Source organism: Peromyscus eremicus, chromosome 23, assembly GCF_949786415.1.
Source record: "Peromyscus eremicus chromosome 23, PerEre_H2_v1, whole genome shotgun sequence".
In the NCBI taxonomy this organism is placed as follows: Eukaryota; Metazoa; Chordata; class Mammalia; order Rodentia; family Cricetidae; genus Peromyscus; species Peromyscus eremicus.
In genome coordinates, this window is record NC_081438.1 from 8,859,337 (window position 1) to 8,879,645 (window position 20,309).

At 50.7% G+C, this 20,309-nt stretch overlaps 1 protein-coding gene across 2 annotated transcripts in view; it reads left to right on the plus strand.

Moving 5' to 3' along the window:
* Med13l (mediator complex subunit 13L) overlaps positions 1 to 20,309 on the plus strand; it is a 227,150-nt gene that overhangs the window by 199,262 nt on the left and 7,579 nt on the right. The window contains exons 17-28 of one of the 2 annotated variants that reach the window (XM_059249610.1): positions 2,054 to 2,991; positions 6,694 to 6,873; positions 7,342 to 7,565; positions 9,386 to 9,578; positions 10,370 to 10,763; positions 11,384 to 11,603; positions 12,614 to 12,802; positions 13,291 to 13,514; positions 13,626 to 13,795; positions 16,275 to 16,433; positions 17,432 to 17,608; positions 18,548 to 18,705. In XM_059249610.1, the coding sequence (XP_059105593.1) occupies positions 2,054 to 2,991; positions 6,694 to 6,873; positions 7,342 to 7,565; positions 9,386 to 9,578; positions 10,370 to 10,763; positions 11,384 to 11,603; positions 12,614 to 12,802; positions 13,291 to 13,514; positions 13,626 to 13,795; positions 16,275 to 16,433; positions 17,432 to 17,608; positions 18,548 to 18,705 (3,226 nt within the window). The remainder of the gene's footprint in view (positions 1 to 2,053; positions 2,992 to 6,693; positions 6,874 to 7,341; positions 7,566 to 9,385; positions 9,579 to 10,369; positions 10,764 to 11,383; positions 11,604 to 12,613; positions 12,803 to 13,290; positions 13,515 to 13,625; positions 13,796 to 16,274; positions 16,434 to 17,431; positions 17,609 to 18,547; positions 18,706 to 20,309) is intronic. The other variant, XM_059249611.1, reaches the window with a different exon arrangement.

Below are 20,309 nucleotides of genomic sequence, written 5' to 3' on the forward strand. Positions count from 1 at the left end.
GTTCAGGACTCCTCTGTAGGCCACAGCTGTGATTCAGTGACAGACCCCAGCAGTTATGTGACAGAAGGACTCTGGACTTGGAAGCCAGAGCCCCCATGCCATACGACAGTCCTGCCTTTTGGAAAGTCTTTGTGTGGACTTAAGGGACCCCTGTATCTGGATCTTCCACTCTTTAAAATGGGACTCTTCTGCCCTGACTCGACCCAGCGCTTGGGAAAGCTCCAGCAGCTGACGGCTGTGGACTGGGGAGGGAGAGAACTGTGGAGCTGCCCTGCCAGTGGCTGGCCTGGGCTGCTGCCCGGCTCCAGTTGGCTCTGGCTTCTGAACGAGGCCTGGGGCACCAGCACCAGACACCCCAGGCACTCCTGGGTTCTCCTGTACTCACAGGTTCCCAGGACAGGCTCTGACGGTTTTCAGTCTGGGTCATCGTTTCCACCCATTGCATGTGTCTTCTGAACCAGAGATGGGGCTGGCGGTGCTGCAGAGCACTGTCATGCAGTGAGGTGCTTTATTGCACCCAGTCCAATGGTACGGCTGTGGGCCGGCCCTGGCCACTTCCCATGTGCCTGTGGGTTCTTTGTGCGCTTCGTCCAGACCCAGCACTACTGAGCAGCACGGCTCTGCACTGTCCTGTTCCTGCTGGGCCCCCAATGTCCACCACGCGGGGCTCGTTTGGTACACCCAATACACTTGCTGACACTTGCTTCGGGTCTGCTGTGTGTCGTGCAACTTTTCTTTTTCTCTGCTGACTGTCCCACTTCTCACACAGGGTTGGGTTTAGTCCCTTCTTAATGAACAGGGGAAAATGAGGCTGCTAAGTAAGATGAAGTATTTGCTGTCTAGGGAACAACGGAATTATTTAGATTTTCAGTTAGCAGTCATGGTTCCTTTTTGATCCAAACCTGCAGAATCATTTTAGAATTTTGTTGAACAGGAAAACTTAAAAGGAGCCTGATGAATATGCAGATGGGTATTAATTGCACTGTTCAATTTCTATGTCAGCTTTTGTCTGTACCCAGGATACCCCTGTGTGTCAGGGTTTACACACTGTCTGATTTAGAGACCTGGGCCAGCGGTGTAGGTTCTAAAAGATTACAGGGAAGTGACTTGTGTAAGTGAGTGGGTGGATGGGTAACTCACCAAGGAGCATCATGGTAAGCACTGGGTTCATGTGTCGAAAAGAGTCATTAGGGCTGGAAAACTTGCTGTCTGATGCCTTCCAAGTGCAGAGCAGGCTTGTATGCTGTCTCCGGGTCTGGGGGCCTGTTGAGGATGTGCTCTATAGTGGTGCAGACATGGTCTTGTTTCCTGCCTGCCTGCTCTCCCCCAAGCCAGTGCTTATGAGATAAACAGTCCTGTCCGTCTCAGGAACAAGAGTGATTGTATGTAAGACATAACATTGAAAGATGAAGGTGACTGAAAGGAAACCCAAGGAATCTCTCTGTGCCTGGGACCAGAATCTGTGCCTCCTCCCCAGTGACTGCTGAATGACACTGACCCCTCCCCAGAACGGGCAGATGGGCAGAGCAGCCTCACGGTACTGGGAACACGCAAGCCTGACTAGCCTGGCTAGGGCTGCCTTCTTCCCGTTAGGAGAGCCCGCATTTGAATGTGTGTTTGCTTACAGCTGCTTCAGCACCATTACAGAGTGACAGCCTCAGAGGGAAGTGCACAGGCAGGCTCTCACTTTCCGAACGGACGGGGATGCCGCCCTGAAGCCGTTCAGCCCACTCTCACATCGTCTTATAAAAAGACTAAAGAGGAGCACTGTCTAGTCTGGGTTATGTGGAAAGGAAGTGCCGTGTGTGTGTGTGTGTGTGTGTGTGTGTGTGTGTGTGTGTGTGTGTGTGTGTGTGCGCGCACGCGCGCGCGCGGGTTGGGTCTCATGTTCTTCTGCCACTCCTCTCCTCTTCCTTCCCTCCCTCCCTCCCTCTTTTTTCTTTTGTTTTTGAAAAGAAAATTGCACACCCAGATGCTCAGTGCAGGGCCGTGGTATGGGCTGTGAAGGCTATGAAGGCTGTCCTTCCTCACTGCTACTTTGTATCTGTTGCAGTAATGTGCCTAGTGTCGGGAGCCTCGCAGATCCGGACTATCTGAACACACCACAGATGAACACGCCTGTGACGCTGAACAGCACCGCCCCTGCCAGCAACAGTGGGGCCGGAGTCCTCCCATCTCCAGCAACCCCTCGATTCTCTGTCCCCACACCACGAACCCCCAGGACTCCAAGAACTCCCAGAGGTGGGGGCACTGCTAGTGGCCAAGGGTCTGTGAAATACGACAGCACTGACCAGGGGTCACCAGCTTCCACCCCCTCTACCACGAGGCCCCTTAACTCCGTGGAGCCTGCCACCATGCAGCCGATTCCTGAGGCCCACAGTCTCTACGTCACCCTGATTCTGTCGGATTCCGTGATGAACGTCTTCAAGGACAGGAACTTTGACAGCTGCTGTATCTGCGCCTGCAACATGAACATCAAAGGCGCAGACGTCGGGCTCTACATCCCCGACTCCTCCAAGGAGGACCAGTACCGCTGCACCTGTGGCTTCAGTGCCATCATGAACCGGAAACTTGGCTACAATTCAGGACTCTTCCTTGAAGATGAGTTGGATATTTTTGGGAAGAATTCTGATATTGGCCAAGCTGCAGAGAGGCGCTTAATGATGTGTCAGTCCACCATTCTTCCTCAGATGGAGGGAGCCCGAAAGTCCCCAGAGCCCCCCATAAGCCTCCTCCTTCTCCTCCAGAATCAGCACACGCAGCCCTTCGCTTCTCTCAGCTTCCTGGATTACATCGCCTCCAACAGTCGCCACGCACTCCCCTGTGTGAGCTGGACTTATGACCGGGTGCAGGCAGACAACAATGATTACTGGACAGAGTGCTTCAATGCACTGGAGCAGGGGAGGCAGTATGTGGATAATCCCACAGGCGGGAAAGTGGACGAGGCCCTGGTGAGAAGTGCCACCGTACACTGTTGGCCTCACAGCAATGGTAGGTGTCCCCGAATGCCGATTTGCATCAGAAGTTATCTTGGTGCCAATGATAACTTAAAAGCTTTCTTGACTACATCACAACAATGTAAGATTTCAATCTAAAGGACTGGAAGTGAGGGGTATGCTGATTTCCTTTACATTGGAGGGTGGGGGTATCTTCTGCTGAAGCTTTTGGAGAGAAGTAATTGCCTCCTGAAACTTTTCAGTTACATTAAATTACAAACAGGCAGTGTATGTCAGCAGCCCGTGGCTGCTGAGTATCAAAGTGGCCAAGGATATAAAACTGATGATCAGTGTTCCTGCATCCTGGTACCCAGTCATCCTTCTCTTCCATGAAACCGGCCACACATGTCCTGAGTACTTTTTTCTTCTGGTTTCTCAGTGTGGTGATCTCTTAGGACAGTGACCACATCTGATTTTATTGTAGTTCCTGGGGCACATCCCAGGGGCGTGTGCTAATTAAAAGTGTCCATTGGCCCATAGTCTAGCTTAGTGGTAGAAGCCCATGCTTCAGTCCCTAGCACTTGGGTAGAAGGGAGACCTACCTCCAGCTGACAAGCATTTCTTGGAGCTGGGCTCTACAGAGGCTGAGGAGTACCCCTCTACTCTGTGACAGACACATGGGACATGAAATGGTGACTGAGAGAGGAGGTCACCTGCCTTCGTGGACTTTGTGATCTGTTTGGAAAAGTGAACATTGCGTATTAAATAACCACACAGGAAACACGAACAGAGCCCTCCCACCCCCTGACCCTGTGGGGCGTTTGGGGCTCCACTTGAAGAGGCAGCAGCAATTGCACTGAGGTCTCACCGTGGCACTGAGCTCTGTGAAGCTTGTGCCCCACAGGGGACTGAGAGGAGGTGAGAAGGAAGGGCCACAGCTGGGTGGAGGCTCGATCCAAAGAGTAAGAAAGATAACCAGTCATGGAAAGTATTTTTAAAAAGATAACAAAGCTCTACATTCTGGCCATAATGTTGGATGAGGATGAGAAAACACCAAGGACAGATGTGGGAAAACCAAATGGAAACCAGTTGGTTGGGGCCAGAGGGAAAGGCAGGGAGATCTCTGTGAGTTTCAGGCCAGCCTGGTCCACATAGCAAGTTCCAGGCTAGTAGGGCTATATAGTGAGACCCTGCCTCAGAAAATCTTTAAAAAGAGGGCGGCAGGGAGAGCCTGTACTCCCCAGGTAAAGGACCTGAGTTCAGTTCTCATCACCTACATAAAGATACCCACAAATGCCTGTGACTGTAGCTCCAGGGGATCTGATACCCTCATGTGCCCTCTCTGGACACCTCCACCCTTGTGCTGGTACCCACATATAGGCACACTTGTATGCACGTAATACAATTTTTCCATTTAAATTTTTATATAGGGACATTTTGCCTACATGTGTATCTGTGCACCGTGTCCATGCCTGGCGCCCACAGAGGTCAGAAGAGGGTGTTGGATCCCCTGGAGCTGTAGTTATAGATGTCATTGCTGGGACTTGAGCCCCATCCTCTCCAAGAAAAGTGCTCTTAACTGCTGAACCATCTGTCTAGCTCCAATTTTAAAATATTTTAATAAAAGAAATAGAGAATAAAGAGAAAAGAAGTAGTAGCTTGCTTTAGGAAAGAAGTAGGCACACTTCAGAGCTGTCTAGGGAGTAGTGCGGGACATGCAGCCTGGGGCTAAGCATAGGCAGGTGTTCATGAGGATTCCTGGGGTTGGACCCTGAAGGAAGGCCAGCCTGGGAAAAACAGCCATGAGTGGAGCTTTAAGGATTCCTTGTGAGTAGTCTGGGTGGAAGTGTCAGGACTTGGGGCTGAAGTCCCAGAAGGCTAAGGTTGGCATGTGGTGATGACTGCAGCCAGGTGCACGGGAGCCCCTGTGCAGGAAGAAGGCTTAGGGGAGCCCTGGGCATTGAGCATAGTGGGTCTGGAAAGGCTGGGGCCAGGGGCCAACCAGCAGTCCAGAATACCTAAGTAATTAACTGTGGCTTCTGAGCACACTAGAGTAGAGGGAAGAGGTCAACGTGGAGGGTGGGAATGAGCATTACCACCCTGTCTTTGGACAACTCGCAGTGTTGCAGGAGTGAAGGGTGTAGCTAACTCCTAGATACAGACTGGAGTGTGGAAGACAGTCTGACAGGAGGGCAGAACGCGGAGGACTAGGGGCCCATGCATCTGAGGAATAGACAAGCAGTAGCACTTCCTGGAGGCAGAGCCTCAAGAGTTCGCTCTTTACTTGGCAGGCCCTCCATTAATATCTCCTGAATGAATTTAAAAAGTAAAGATCTGAAGTGCTGCATGGTCAGCTTAGGGGTGGGTGGGGCTAGGAGGTGTCTGTCCACACAGTGTGGCCTTCCATGGGAGGAATTGTCTCTCTTACTGCAGAGCAAGTCTGGGAGGCTAAGATGACTAAAAGTAGCTGGTTTGCTGCAGATGAGTGAGGCAGACACAGACTTGCAGAAAGTGATGCCTGAAGTTGGATTTTGTCAAAACACCATGCTTTACACACTCAGGCAGTGTTTACAGGAGACGCTTGTGCTCCTGTGGCCTCGAATCTGTGCCCACTCTGTCCCTCCCTGCCCACTTTGGGTGGAGGCTCTGATTCGGGAAGTGCTTGATGTGGTTCTTTACTGTGAGCAGAAAAGAGACAAGCAGAAAGGTCAAGGTAGTTAGCACCACCTTGTCAGTCCTGGGCAGGTCCTGGGTGAGGAGAAGTCTGAGGGCACACGTGCTACTTGACTGGGCTCGGCTCTAGCAAGCCATGGCCATGCCAGCAAACAAGGCTCTTGCTTCTGCTCTGCCAGATCTTTCAGTTTTTAGGAAACACTGGGCATCCATGTTTGTGTATGGAATTTTCTGGATTGTTTTATTCCAAAATGAAGAAACCAAGCAAAACTCTGCTGGATGACCAGTGTGAAGCTGTGGACATACCTATAAATGTCCTAAGAATCGTGAGTGCCTCCGGTTTCTAATATAGTTGGTAGCTACATCTTAGATTACTGGCCAGCCTCTTTTCTAATCAGCCGGAGAAGAGGCCTGAGGGTCCTGCCTGGTGGAGTCACAGTCTGACCTTTCCGAGACTGAGGAATGTTGTGGACCCTCCTCTGGCCAAGAAGCGGCAGCCACAGCTACACTGTGGATGCACAGCTGTAGATGGCTTTGGCTCAGGGCCTTCAAATTCTAGGTTGAAAACACTTGACAGGGTGAGCGTCAGCGAAAGGATGCTCCTCTCAGGCCGTGAGCGCTGTCCCCTCCTGTCTCTATACAGATGTTCTGTGGTGCTGTGGCAAAGGTCCTCTTCTCTATGCATTCAGAGTTTTATGAGGATATTTGACGAGTTTTGCAAGGTCTCTTCCTTTCTGTCCCCATGTCCTCAAGACATCGATGTGTGGAAAAGAAAGGAACATGGTAACAAAGGAACCTTTGTGCCTCTGTCTTCTGGAAGATCTTGGAAACAGGTTTCCATGATTGGAGAAATGAGACTTCTCTTCTTCCTCCTTTTATACAGTTTTTCTCTTGAACCCTTCCATATAGTGTGACCCACTTCCCTCTTCACCCTCTTAACAAGTTCTTGTTGTTTTCTTCATTGGGAAGACCTTTCCTCTTGACTCCCAGGTTGTCCATCTCTTGTAACGGAGACCCAGGATGGCATCTAGGAGGGAGAGTGCTGCCCTCACCTCCTGTCGTCTGCTCTTCTCTCCTCCCACAGTGCTGGACACGAGCATGCTCTCATCCCAAGATGTGGTGCGCATGCTGCTGTCCCTGCAGCCCTTTCTACAGGATGCTATCCAGAAGAAGCGCACAGGCAGGACCTGGGAGAACATCCAGCATGTGCAGGGACCGCTCACCTGGCAGCAGTTCCATAAGATGGCAGGACGCGGGACCTATGGTGAGTCTTGACTGCTCCTGACCTCCTTATGCTTCTGGGCTTTGCTTGCTGTAAGACCTGCCCACCCATCCTACCCCACCCCCGACCCCTGTCAGGGGGAGCCTTTGCCTCAGGCACTCTTAGGTTCCCTAAAGGAGCTCTGCCTGGTGCCTGCCGCCTGGGCTTGTGCGTCTGCTCTGCCTCCTGCTCCACGGCGAGGATTGCATGCTGTGCTGAAGCACACTGAAGCAGCGCTGCCTGCAGAGTAAACCGGGCTTGCTGCCTTCTGGCCTGCTCTCCTTGGACCTTCTGAGACGTTCTGATTCTTGTGAGGCTCTTCATTGGAGCCCACTTTAGTGAGCTGATTGTGGGAACACTGAAGAAGAGCATGTAAAAGGCCCCCATGGCTCAGAACATCAGAACTGCCACACTGTCTAGTGTGGAAAGAGAGAGACCCATGTTCCTTCCTCAATAGCAATGTCATTGCAGGTTCAGAAGAGTCACCTGAGCCGTTGCCCATCCCCACTCTGCTGGTGGGCTACGACAAGGAGTTCCTCACCATCTCGCCCTTCTCCTTGCCCTTCTGGGAGAGGCTGCTCTTGGAGCCCTATGGGGGCCACCGTGATGTTGCTTATATTGTGGTGTGTCCAGAAAATGAGGCCTTGCTCGAAGGAGCCAAAACTTTCTTCAGGGACTTGAGTGCTGTATATGAGGTGAGCAGGTTGTGGGGGCTACCTCCTTGACGTGGGGCCTGCATCTGGCTGTACTGCAGGACTGAACCTGGAGGGGATCTCAAAGAGCATTTATAAAGAAGGATGAAGTGTAGAGTTAGTCTGTTGTCTTCTGTCTTTGTTTTGCTGTCTGGAGGAGCATTGCTTCCCCAAGACTTTGTATTTATTAGATTGAGAAGGGCTGCCTTCTTACACACCTAAAACGCCACCCAAGGGCTTCCACTTACCCGCTCCGAGTCTGCAGGCATATGCTGACTGGGGAGGGAGAGAGGGAGGGAGGCAGGCAGGGCGGGCCTTAACCACAGGAGGCAGCACGTGCTTTCTGCTCTCTGCTCGTGTGGGCTGGAGGAGTTCCTGGAAGTAGTACTAAAACACTTACCTTGGAATTGTCTGAATGAAGGATAAATGTAATGGATCATGCTTCTGTTGAGTTTTAACACTACATCCATCCTAATACTAAAATTTTGATATAGATTAAAAATATGGTACTATATTAATATGGAAACCAGCAACATAGTTTTGCGTCTTTAGTATAAGTTCCTTTAGTTCTGAAAAGTTTTGGCTCCTGGATCTTTGAATGGCAGGTACGTGTATGTTTGCTGCTGAAGTGCACACGCCCTGCACTTGTAGTCCCAGTGCTTGTGTGTTGGCAATGTGAAGTGAAACCAGTACTGGCTAAAATGCTTAGAATGCTGGCAGGCACCTATGAGCACTGCAGAAGTGTTCGTAAATAAGATACATAGCTGAACTTCAGATGTATTCTAGAACAGGATTCACTATCTGTGAGTGTCTTGGTGAACTGAGAAGATGCCAGCATACAATGCATTGGCACCTGTTCATCCATGGAAGAAACCCTTGGACATGTCCATTTTGACCATTGCCTGGTCTGTGGGTGAAAAGCCCTGTGAAGTCATAATTAAGCTATCACCGACAGCTTGACTGGCCCTGGACTTGTTCCAAAGCTTGCATCTTGCTGGGTCTGATTATCAGTGTGGCTGTGCCACCCCTGCTCTTAAGGAGCCTGCAGACAGTAGTCCCTTCCTGCATGGAGGTGTCCTCTGGGAGGATTGGACCGCTCAGCTCTCCTAGTCTGCTTTCTGTTGCTGTGATAAAACACTGTCCAAAAGCAGCATTGGGAGGAAAGGGTTTATTTCAGCTTACAGGTTAGAGTCCATCCTGGAGGGAAGTCAGGGCAGGAACCTGGAGGCAGGAACTGAAGCAGAGACCATGGAGGAGTGCTGCTTGCTGGTTCGCTTTCTCTGGCTTGCTCAGCTGCCTTTTTATGCAGCCCCCACAGTGGGCTGGGCCCTCACACATCCATCATTAGCAAGAAAATGCCCCACAGGCCACTCTGATGGAGGCAATTCCTCTGTTGAGATCCCCTCTTCCCAGACATGTCTAGGTTTGTGTCAAAACTAGCCAGCATGGGGAGCCTTCACCTCAGCAGCTCTAGTAAGGGAAACACCTTGGCCAAGCAGAAAGCTTACTTCTCCCTTCTCATAGTTGATTCTGTGACCCAACACGCCCCCCCCCCCCCCCCCCCGTGAGTCTCCTGGAGAGAAGTGTCTCTACTTCTGAATCTTAGAAAGTGGTCAGCATGCATGCTGGAGCAGCAGCTCGGTCTCTTTAAAGGGTCTCCCCAGGGTTGGAAGGACGGAGCAGTTTCAGGGGACAGTGTCTGCCAGGGAAGGCCAGCTGCTATTGCTGGTTGCTTGCATGTGGTGACCCAAGAGGAAAAGGGAAGTGCTCACATGCATCTGTGAAGGGTGGCTGCTGTCAGTGACCGTCTTGTGTGCTGACAGATGTGTCGGCTGGGACAGCACAAGCCCATCTGCAAAGTGCTCCGCGACGGGATCATGCGTGTGGGGAAGACTGTGGCCCAGAAGCTGACAGAGGAGCTTGTGAGCGAGTGGTTTAACCAGCCTTGGAGCAGCGAGGAGAGTGACAATCATTCCAGACTCAAACTTTATGCTCAAGTTTGCCGCCATCACCTAGGTGAGTGGAAAGTGTTTGGCACAGGCGAGTTGGAGATAAAGTAGGACAGTCCTTTCCCTTACCTGCCCAGCAAGTCCAGCATTCTGTTTCTTGGCTCTTGATGTTAGGTTCTTGTGTTCTGGGTAGGGTCTCTCTGTATAGCCCTGGCTCACCTGGAACTCGCTATACAGACCTGCCTCTGCCTTCTGAGTGTTGGCGCTAAAGTGTGTGCCACCATGCCTGGCTAAATCCTGATTTTTATGTGTCGTATATTCTTTAAAGTTGCTTACTGGGGTTATATGTGTTTATAGCCATTTGGAAAACTGCAGCATTACTTGGTATTAGATGCTTAAGCTTGAAGAAAACCTCAGTGCTTGTGAAGCTGCATGTCCATGGAGCACTATGTGACTGTGGGGCCCATATCCACGGAGCACTGTGTGACTGTGGGGCCCATATCCATGGAGCACTGTGTGACTGTGGGGCCCATATCCATGGAGCACTGTGTGACTGTGGGGCCCATATCCATGGAGCACTGTGTGACTGTGGGGCCCATATGCATGGAGCACTGTGTGACTATGGGATACATGGCACAGCAAAGCGGTCCAGTTCTCAGTGACATCAGATAGGAAACATGTTATGGGTGATTTCTTTTCTGTCTCTTCCAATAAGCTGAGTGTAGAATTGGCAGGTCGCTTCATGTGCATTTAGCCGTGTGCAAGCATAGGAGTTTATATTCAAATGTGGTGGCAGTATTCAAGGTGTGCAGTGTGACACTGCTGGGGGTCACTAAGATCATGTTTGTCTTCTTCCAGCACCTTATTTAGCCACTCTGCAGCTCGACAGTGGCCTGCTGATGCCGCCTAAGCACCAGAGCCCACCAGCAGAAGCACAGGGACAAGCCACGCCTGGGAATGCTGGGTCTTTACCTTCAAATTCAGGCTCAGTAGCACCCCCAGCTGGCAGTGCATTCACCTCCAACAGCTCTGCAAACCCTTCAGCAAGTAGTTCATCTGCCCCCTCTGGGCCACCGGGCTCAACTGCCTCTGCTCCAGGCATCACTCAGATGAACACTACCTCTTCCTCAGGATTCAGTGGTGGTGTGGGGGGGCAGAACCCCAGTGCTGGGGGCAGCTCCACAGAGCGAACTCCAGGAGACACTGAGTCCGGGCAGAGCTCCACCCAGCCTTCACAGGATGGACAAGACAGGTATGTTTGTTCCTCACCAACCCAGAGTGAGGCTTTAGCTTGGACACCCTCCCTCCACATCCACCCCTCGCCCACACACTTCAGGAGTCTCAGAATCCAGTAGAGTGTTCCTTTCCTTCTCGCTAATAAATGTGACATGTGTTAATCTGTGGGTACGTTAAGAACTGGAACTTCTAATTAACATGCTCATTATTGAGTTCGTTAGCTAGTATTGTTATAAGACCTTTGTGTGCAACATTAACACAGAAAACAAAGGAGTAGAAGAAGAAAAGTCCTGTTTTAGAGTAACATGGACTGAGTACCCTGCTCTGAAGTGCTCGGACCAAGCACGTTTGAACAGTTTTGAATTTAGGGATATGTGCACAGTCTCTACTAGCCAGCACCTCTTACCTGGCAATCCAGAACCCAAGATCCAAAAGTTCTGGGCAGTGCAGCAGCTTTTGGTTTTTGTGCTGCTGTTTCCCGTCTTGTCTTGAAGATGTTGGGCCCAATGTGTGACACACCCACACCATTGTATTAGATCTGAGATCGTTGTCTGGGGAGTCAGGGTGCTCTGTAATTGATTTGTGTGATAGAGTTTCTCTTTGCTGTGAGAGCCTCACACCTGACTCTCTCTCCAGTGTTACAGAAAGAGAGAGGATAGGAATCCCCACAGAGCCTGACTCTGCAGACAGCCATGCCTACCCTCCAGCGGTCGTCATTTACATGGTGGACCCCTTCACCTACACTGCGGAGGAGGACTCCAGCTCTGGGAACTTCTGGCTGTTGAGCTTGATGCGCTGCTACACGGAGATGCTGGACCACTTGCCCGAGCACATGAGAAGCTCGTTCATTCTCCAGGTTGCTGTCCACAGGCTTGTTCTCTATGCTGCTGTTTCTGTGAGATGGAGTTCACAGTTCTTTGACTTGCAAGTCCATGAGCCTCTAAGAACTGTGCTCCTCCAGGACTTTGTCTTTTACATTCAGTTACCATTCCCATCCTGGTGTGTTCTGCCCCTTGTCTCGGTCTCATTATTACAAGGTCAGGGTTCTTCTTCCCGTTCACATAGGCTGCTTGTCATAGGAAACACTTTCTCACTATGGCACCGAGGTTAGCCTCCCACTTCTAATGGCCCAGCCTCTCCAGTGCCGGGACTGTGGGCCTGTGCCACACAGCTTAGCGTATGGTCCATGTCTGGCCGTTCTCACAGAGGTCAGCTTTTGGTGCGCGCTTACTTTTTCCACCGGTGTAAGCGAAACCTAGTAGGCATGCCGGTACATTGTTTGACAGTCTTACGTCATGTTTAAAAGTGGATACTTAAATGTAGACACTGGTGAATGTCATTTTCCAAAAAGCTTGTTCTTGTTTCTCAGCAGTGAGTGAGCATGCCCATTTCCCTGCACCTTGCTAGCTCTAAAATGAAGTGTTTTATACAGTTGAAATGGGTCATCATCATTTTATTAAAAGCTGTCATGTAGAATGAAAGGATTGAGGTGAAGGTGGACAGAAGAGATTGTGGATAGTTTTTTATCGTCTCTGAGTCTGAGTCCCACGTGATCAGCCACTACTGCAGCATGCTATGTCAACTTTTGTACAGATGGGCATACATTAAGGTGTAAGTTTAAAGTATGAGGGCCGTGGAACAGTTCCAAGGACACCGGCATACTGACACTACCCTTCTCCAATGGCGGGTGGACATTTGAGGTGCAGCTTTTATTTCACTGGGAGGAATTAGGATACAATTATATTTGACATCTACGTGTTTGGAGTCAAGAGTCCATCTCTCTACTCCAGCCATAAACCTGTGCCATCTCCTTTTCCAGCTCTCTGGTTTGTGGGGTTGGAACTAACTGTTGCTTGCCTCTTGTAGATTGTGCCTTGCCAGTACATGCTGCAGACAATGAAGGATGAACATGTTTTCTATATTCAATACTTGAAGTCCATGGCGTTTTCAGTGTACTGCCAGTGCAGGCGACCTCTGCCTACACAGATCCACATTAAATCCCTCACGGGCTTTGGGCCTGCAGCCAGCATTGAGATGACCCTCAAGAACCCGGAGGTGAGTCTGGGAGGCAGAGATCTCTAAAGAGAGCCATCTTCTGCTGCAGTACAAACCAGAGCAACTCTCCCACCTCCCAGCCTAGAGCCATGGCTCAACATCTCGCCAGTCCCTCAAGTGTGCTGCCTGTGACTCCAGACCCTCCCGGGGCTGTGTATAATGGATTGCGTTGTGGCTTCGGTTTCTATTTCCTAGTGTCTGTTGGCATGGGGCAAGCTGCTTTCTAATATAGTAGTTTCTTTTAATCAAACATTGGTTGATGGCTTATAGATGGGTGTTTTATTAAACAACTAAACCACAGGGCCCCATAGTTCATGAATTTAATGAATACTTTTGCTGTCTGTGTCCTATTTAGTCCTGGAGGGAGGGGGTAGGGCTGCCTGTTGTCATTAATCCGTGTTTCTTTCCCTCATCGTTGGCTCTGGGTGTTACTGTAAACGTTGTCTTGGTTGGCCTTGTGCTGATACTGACCTTGATTCTTATTTCAGCGGCCCAGCCCAATCCAGCTTTATTCCCCGCCCTTTATATTGGCCCCAATCAAAGACAAGCAGACAGAGCCTGGAGAGACTTTTGGTGAGGCGAGCCAGAAATACAATGTACTCTTTGTGGGCTATTGTCTGTCTCATGACCAGCGCTGGCTCTTGGCATCCTGCACTGACCTCCATGGGGAATTACTGGAGACCTGTGTTGTAAACATTGCTTTACCAAGCAGGTGAGAAGCCTTGCTGTTTGTGCTCACTTGTGTTAACTCTGTGGTGATGGCATGCATGTGTACTTTGGAAATGGACTGTCTGCCTTACCGAGTGACAACTGATTCGTGTAGGACCCTCCCTGTTTCTCTGTCTGCCAGGTCACGGAAGAGTAAAGTGTCTGCGCGTAAGATCGGGCTGCAGAAGTTATGGGAATGGTGCCTAGGGATTGTTCAGATGACATCTCTGCCCTGGAGAGTCGTCATCGGCCGCTTGGGGCGGCTTGGCCACGGGGAGCTTAAAGGTGAGCGAGCGGTCCTTGAAGCAGGTGCAGGGACAGAGGAGACTGACTGATGATGGCAGCTGAGCAGAGCAGGGAGGGCCTTCAGGTCGCCCCGAGACTGACACTGATGCCAGGGATGGTTTCACACGGAAGGGAGAAGCCAGGGGTTTAAAAACTCATCTGTGGTCCCCATCGTTACACAGATACTACTTGAAATGTAAATCAGAAAACGTATTTTATTAGTACAAAATGATAGTTTAATTTTGATACTGTTACATATGAAGACAGTCAAAGGAGGAGGTGCTAGCGATTGGCGGTGGTCGTTCAAGTCCTATGTGAGAATAGCCGCCAGGGCTTTGGAGATGGCTCAGTGGGTCAGGTGCTTGCTGTGTAAGCATGAGGCCCTGGCTTGTTCTCCAGCAGGTTCCTGACATGTGGGTGCAGCTTCTGACATGACTAGGAGACGCAGTCAGTCTCCTCTCTGGTTCCCAGAGCCACCCCCTCTTCCACAGTGTTCCCTGAGCCTTAGCTGAAGGAATCGTTTGTAGATTAAAGCCTCACCAACATGACTGCGTGAACATTTGCTGAACCAGGCCAGCAATAGACATGCTAAAGTCGATGTGGAAAAGACCAGGAGGCCTGAGCCATACACAGAGAACCACAGGCATCTAAGGGATGCTGGGAGGGGGAAAACAGTCCTCCCCAGGGAAGAGCACACCAAGTGACTGTCCACTACCAAATGGTCAGCCCAGAAAACACGCATGTGAGTAATATTGCACAGGCTGAGCAGAGTGTAGTTCGGGTTGTATATGTATGTATATACACAAATGCGTGTAACAACAACCACTGAAAGAAGAGACTATGAATTTGAAAGAGAGCAAGGGGGCGTATATGGAAGGGTTTGGAGGGAGGAGAGGGAAGGGGAAAATAATCTAATTATTATAATCTCCAAAAGTGGAATTAATTACAGAAGAAGACATCCATTGCAAAATAGCCCGTGGTTACCAGAGTAGAGTGGACAGTGTCCTTGCCAAGGTCCTGAGAGTACAGCCTCTTTTGGCAAAGCAGAGGAGCACTTCGTGGCTCTTCTTTAGTTCTGCCAGTGTGAACAGCCGTAAGGCAATACCTACATGTGGCTGCTGGGACCAGCATCTGTTCACAAAAGCAGGTGGTGGTGGGCAGGATTTGGCCCCAGACTGTGCTTCACACCAGCCCCTGTGTTAGAGTGTGTGCACTGTTTGACTACAGGAAGTGCAGCCAGGTACCATGGGATCCCTGGAATGGAACCGTTGAGAGAGCTCACAGACAAGCTGCTGCCTGTGAGGCAGATCTGCACTCAAGGTTTCAGACTCACAGCCGTGTGTGCATGTCTTCTAGTCACACTTGATACTGTGAACTGGGAGAAGATGGGGTCTTTTCATTTAAAACAGCATCTCACGTAGACGTACGAGTCTGGTGTCAGTAGCCTGGAGGTTACTCCACTGGGGTCCCTCCTTTCATTTCCGTCAGATTGCCTCCCTTCCTCCTGCTCTGCTGCTTAGTCCGTCGTCGTTCTTACAGGCGGTCAGTGTTCATGACCCTGGGGAAGGGAGGGGATAACAGAAAAGAAGCAGGGGGTGAACGTGTTGTCTGGCGTGTGGCGTTGTAGAAAATGATGAAGGCCTTCTCTGGATGACTGTGGAAGGGTCACACTCTCCTTCCTTGCCCCTTGATGGGAGAGCCTGGGTGTGGCTGGAGGAGCCACGGTGGACAGAGGAAGTACCTAGTCACCTCCCTGCTGGCCTAGGGTTCCTCCTTTGGGAGCCATGGTCTGAATGAGGGCGTACAGAAGACCCAGCTTCCTGGTGGCCTTAGTGTCTGCTGTTTAGCTGCCAGTGCTTGTCAGGGAGAGCATCTTCCTGATGCCTTATGGCACTCAGGCCTTTCTGACATCCTGCCGTTTTAAGATGTTTTCTTCATATTTGAGCTACTTTTCTTATGCCCACTTAGCAAGAATGTCATTAGAAATAGAAAGCACGCTGCCCTGCACTCTCCCTGTGAGGAAGATCTGTGTGGGTGTAGAGATGCCTGTGCTGAGCGCCCTGTGCGCACAAGAGTGCACAGTGACAGCAGAAGCTACGCAGGAAGAGCATGTTCCAGGACTCAGCAGTGCTTAGACACAGTGCTTCTACTTAGGGCAGTGAGCAGGTATCAGACCCTGAAAAAAGGATGGCTAGCACAGGCTAGCCCAGCCAACAGAGACCTCAGCATTCAAAGTGTTTTAGAACCTGAATCTGCCAGGGTCCGTTGCAGGCCCTCAGAAGGTGCTCTAGACAGGATGGCAGCCTACAGAGAGCAGGCCTTTGTTTCTACGTTGACACAGTGAGGTAGAAGCCAGGTGACAAAGGAGGGACTAAAGGGACTAGAGGGGAAGGCCCACTCCCTTTAGGGCTGGGTCAAAATGGTGACATCGCCAAGCATGTGAACTTCTAAAGACTGTGTTTGTGATCTCTGACTTTAGACTGGAGTATCCTCCTTGGAGAATGTTCGCTACAGACAATCAGCAAACAGCTCAAGGATGTGTGCCGGATGTGTGGGATCTCCGCTGCAGACTCTCCTTCTATCCTTAGTGCCTGCCTGGTTGCCATGGAGCCCCAGGGGTCCTTTGTAGTGATGCCAGGTAAATTGTCTCTTGGCAGTCTAGGCCATTTAAACTTAAATCCAAAGATAAATGTAGTCCATAAGTCTTGCGTCTCTAAGAGAAGCTTGGTTTTGACCTAGAAAACGGAACCATCTGATACCTTCCTAGGGAGGACTTAATTATTGTTGTTGACCACAGGTTGGGAGAGAGAGGTACCAGTGTGGTACCTCAAAAAGGGTTTTAGAATCTCTGCTGTCGTTGAGGATGAATAGTGGTGGAGAGAGACGAACAGTTAGCACAGGGCCAGACATAAGCAAGCTCTCGGTGACCGTCAGGACATCGGCCACAGAAGCTTTATAGATGCGCTGTCTTGTGGGAAACAGTCGCTGCTTTCTGACTGTGTTACACTGTGAGTTACAAAGGACACTGTGAGGTCTGTCTCACATTCAGATACAGGGTGCTCTTGAACCCTGTGGGAAGTCAGCAGAGTGACTGAGGACAGCCTTCAGTGCAGGGCAATGGCTGGACTGTGCTCCTTAGGCCTCAGGTCACCTTGGCCATCAGTACCCACGGAAGTTTACATGCCTTTTAGATGTTGCAGTCATCGTTTATAAGTAGAGACAGTTGCTGCTAGCTCAGGGTGGGTGTGCTGAGCCAGCGAGACACGTGAATGGAGCGGGCCAGTGTGTGGAAGGCATTGCCTAGAGTTGTTAGAGCATTAGCTGCTGTCATTTAGAACAGTGTTTTTATAAATTGTGAGACCACAGAGGGAACAATGCTGGGAGGTCAGTTTCAGGGTCTTAGATTACTTCTTAGGTGAGGCATCTACAAAATACTTGGTGGATGCCATCTGGGTTTATCTTCACATTTCCAGTGTGAGGTGAGGGTCAGGCCGTCATCACTGGTGTTCTGTCGGGTTCTTTAAAGACACTTTAGGAAGTGGGGCGGGTAGCCTTGAATGTCTGACCCATGAGACTTTGGATCCTCCTGCGGCTGTTGGTCTGCAGAGCCCACTGACACAGCTCTGCTCTTCCCAGATGCCGTCACGATGGGCTCCGTGTTCGGCCGGAGCACTGCACTCAACATGCAGTCGTCTCAGCTGAACACACCTCAGGATGCTTCCTGCACCCACATCCTGGTGTTCCCGACATCATCAACCATCCAAGTGGCTCCAGCCAACTACCCCAATGAAGACGGCTTTAGCCCCAACAACGGTGAGTGGAAGGCACAGTAGTAGGCAGAGTGAGAGTATCCACTGCCGGCTGCTGTGTGTTGCAGTAGTGTCGTAGAAAGCATGGAGAGGAGATGCAGAGTCTGAGGCCCGCCAGGGCTAGCTGCTCTGCAGTGTCACCATGTTAGTGCTCCTGTGTCTCTGCAAATCCCCAAGTGGAAGGTTTGGTTGCCTCCTGGTTTCAGTCCACAACACTGAAGCGGTGGCAGCGCCAGCAGCCCACACAGCTTCAGGAAGTGGGGCCACCCGAGCTGTTCTTCTCCCTTTCCCTACTTTCTGCATCTAAGCCTCCACCCACAGTTGGCATTGCCACGTTCAGGGTGGCCTCCCACCAGTTGGTCCTTAATAGTGCTCACAGGAGACACACAGCAGAGTGTGTCTCTGTTGCTTACTAGCTCGGTCAAGTTGACAATCCAAACCAGCCACCAAGACCAGAGTAGGGAGGGTTAACTTCACCTGCTTTCTGTCTGCTCTTGTCCCTCACCCATCACTGTCCCCCCAGTGTGTGGCTCTTCTGGTCTGAGTGTGGAGGACATGACCATGGGAGGAAGCAGCCTTTCAAGATCACCATGGAGATGCGGTTTCCTGGAGAGTAGCTCCATATCCGATCATTCTTAATGGAATTCTGTTTGAATACTTTCATAGGATTGAAAAATTGTCATATTTCTGTAAAATGCTCAATTATTGTGCATCTGTTTGTGCTGTTCTTAAATTTTTAACATCTACCAGTATTTATTCATGTGAAATGGGGGCTTTCTGCACGGCCGTGGTTTCTCCATTGTGTGTTCCTGGTCAGGAGGTCACTGGGGAGGGAACAAGGACATCTTATAGCACTTGCGTGCAGTTGAAGATTAGCAGAGCGTACCATGGTAAAGTGCAGTGTGCTTCTTGTTTAACTTTCCTGTGTTTCTCTTCCCTCTAGACGATATGTTTGTAGACCTTCCATTCCCAGACGATATGGACAATGACATTGGCATCTTAATGACTGGGAACCTCCATTCCTCTCCCAACTCCTCCCCGGTTCCCTCCCCAGGCTCTCCCTCTGGAATCGGTGTGGGCTCTCACTTCCAGCACAGTCGGGTAAGGACTGTTGGAAGGAGTTGCTGAGAACAGCCACAGCCTCAGGAAACTCGTCACCACCGGCAGCCATGCTTTGACTGCATGTTCCTCTCTCCCCAGAGGTCGGGGTCTCTGTGGGCCACAGCCCTCCAGCACATTTTGGAGAGCAGGGATTTGGAAGGCGACGTTCAGACCTTCTTAGTCTACCCTTTATTAGAAAGTCAGTCCTGTGGTGTGCAAGGCTCTTGGTGGTACTCCTGCCTGCGGCCCTGCTTGGTTTCTGATGGCAAAGGAAGTTGGCAGGCTGAGAAGCTGCAGACGCATGCTGTTCATCCCTGCCTCCCCAAAAAGGGTTTGAATGATTTTGTTTTTGAACAAAAACTTTTCATCTTCCCAGATAGTGGCTTGTAATAAGAAGCAGGTGGGCAGAACTGGTGCTCAGCATGTGCACTGTCCTGAGCTGAGGAACTCCCCGCAGCATGTGACTGAGGAGCGGCTATGGCCTGTGTCCACTCAGTTTCCCTTGGACAGTCCTGGTCTTGCTGGCCACAGCCTGGGGGTGTCGAGAGCCAGCCAGTGCATAGTTTACAGCTCTCTCCACCTCACTGCTGCAAGCTAGTGAAGAAGTCAGAGCTCAGCATTAGCTCAGTCTTCAAATGCCCTGGACTAACAGGTTTCAAGTCAAAGGCTGTCCCAGAGCTCCCGTCAACTTTGTCCCAACCCGTGACTCAGGCCTCACGGTTGTATTGTGCTTCTAAAGGTTCTTAGGGGAGTAAGACACTGAGAAGCTGTTGTCTGGTGTCAGCCCCTGAGCAAGTACAGCAGCCTTGCATGCACTGACTCCTAGAGGGGACCGTGTTCTGAGGGAGTGCGGCAGCCTTGCATGCACTGACTCCTAGAGGGGACCATGCTGCCAGCACTACAGTCACTTAGGGGTGATCAGGAGAAGGGCGGCTTGGCACCCAGTGGAGCAGCTGAAGGGACAGGACCAGGCAGAGCCCTCAGTCACCACCTGCCCCATGCCCCCTTGGGGAGGAAGAGATGGTAAATGTCTGGGTTTCCTTTATGGCTACTGGCCAGGGACTGACAAGCAGTTTGTTCCCTGGAGGTTATTTTGACAGAAACTGGAACCACAGATTTTATACTGAGCAGTTGGAATGAATATTCCTGTGACTTGGTGCACCTGGCCCGCAGCAAGCCCCAGTCATGTGCTAAGCCTTACCTGTTGATGGTAGCAATCTTTCTGAAGGAGGTGCATGCATTTTCTTCCTCTCTTAGAGTCTGAATGTTGCAGTTTAAACAGCTCTGTTCTGAAACTAATCAGGGGCCCTTTTTCAGTCCTGAGCCCTTCAGCCTGGTGACTCCAAGAGGCTTTTCCTTTTTCTAAACTGTTTATCTCTAGTTAAGTCATTACCTAGAACTGTGTGTTCAAGGTGGCAGCAAAGGTCATTGTTTGTTTTACAGCAGGCCTCAAGTAGGCTGGCCTTGAAGTCTGAGCCTCCTGCCTTAACCTCCTTTCCTCCTGAGAGTATGGACTGCGTGCACATGTATGTGTGTGCGTGTGCTACTGTGTCCCAACTTCGCTTTTTTTCTTTGGCCATCATAATTTTATTTTTTAGTCTGTC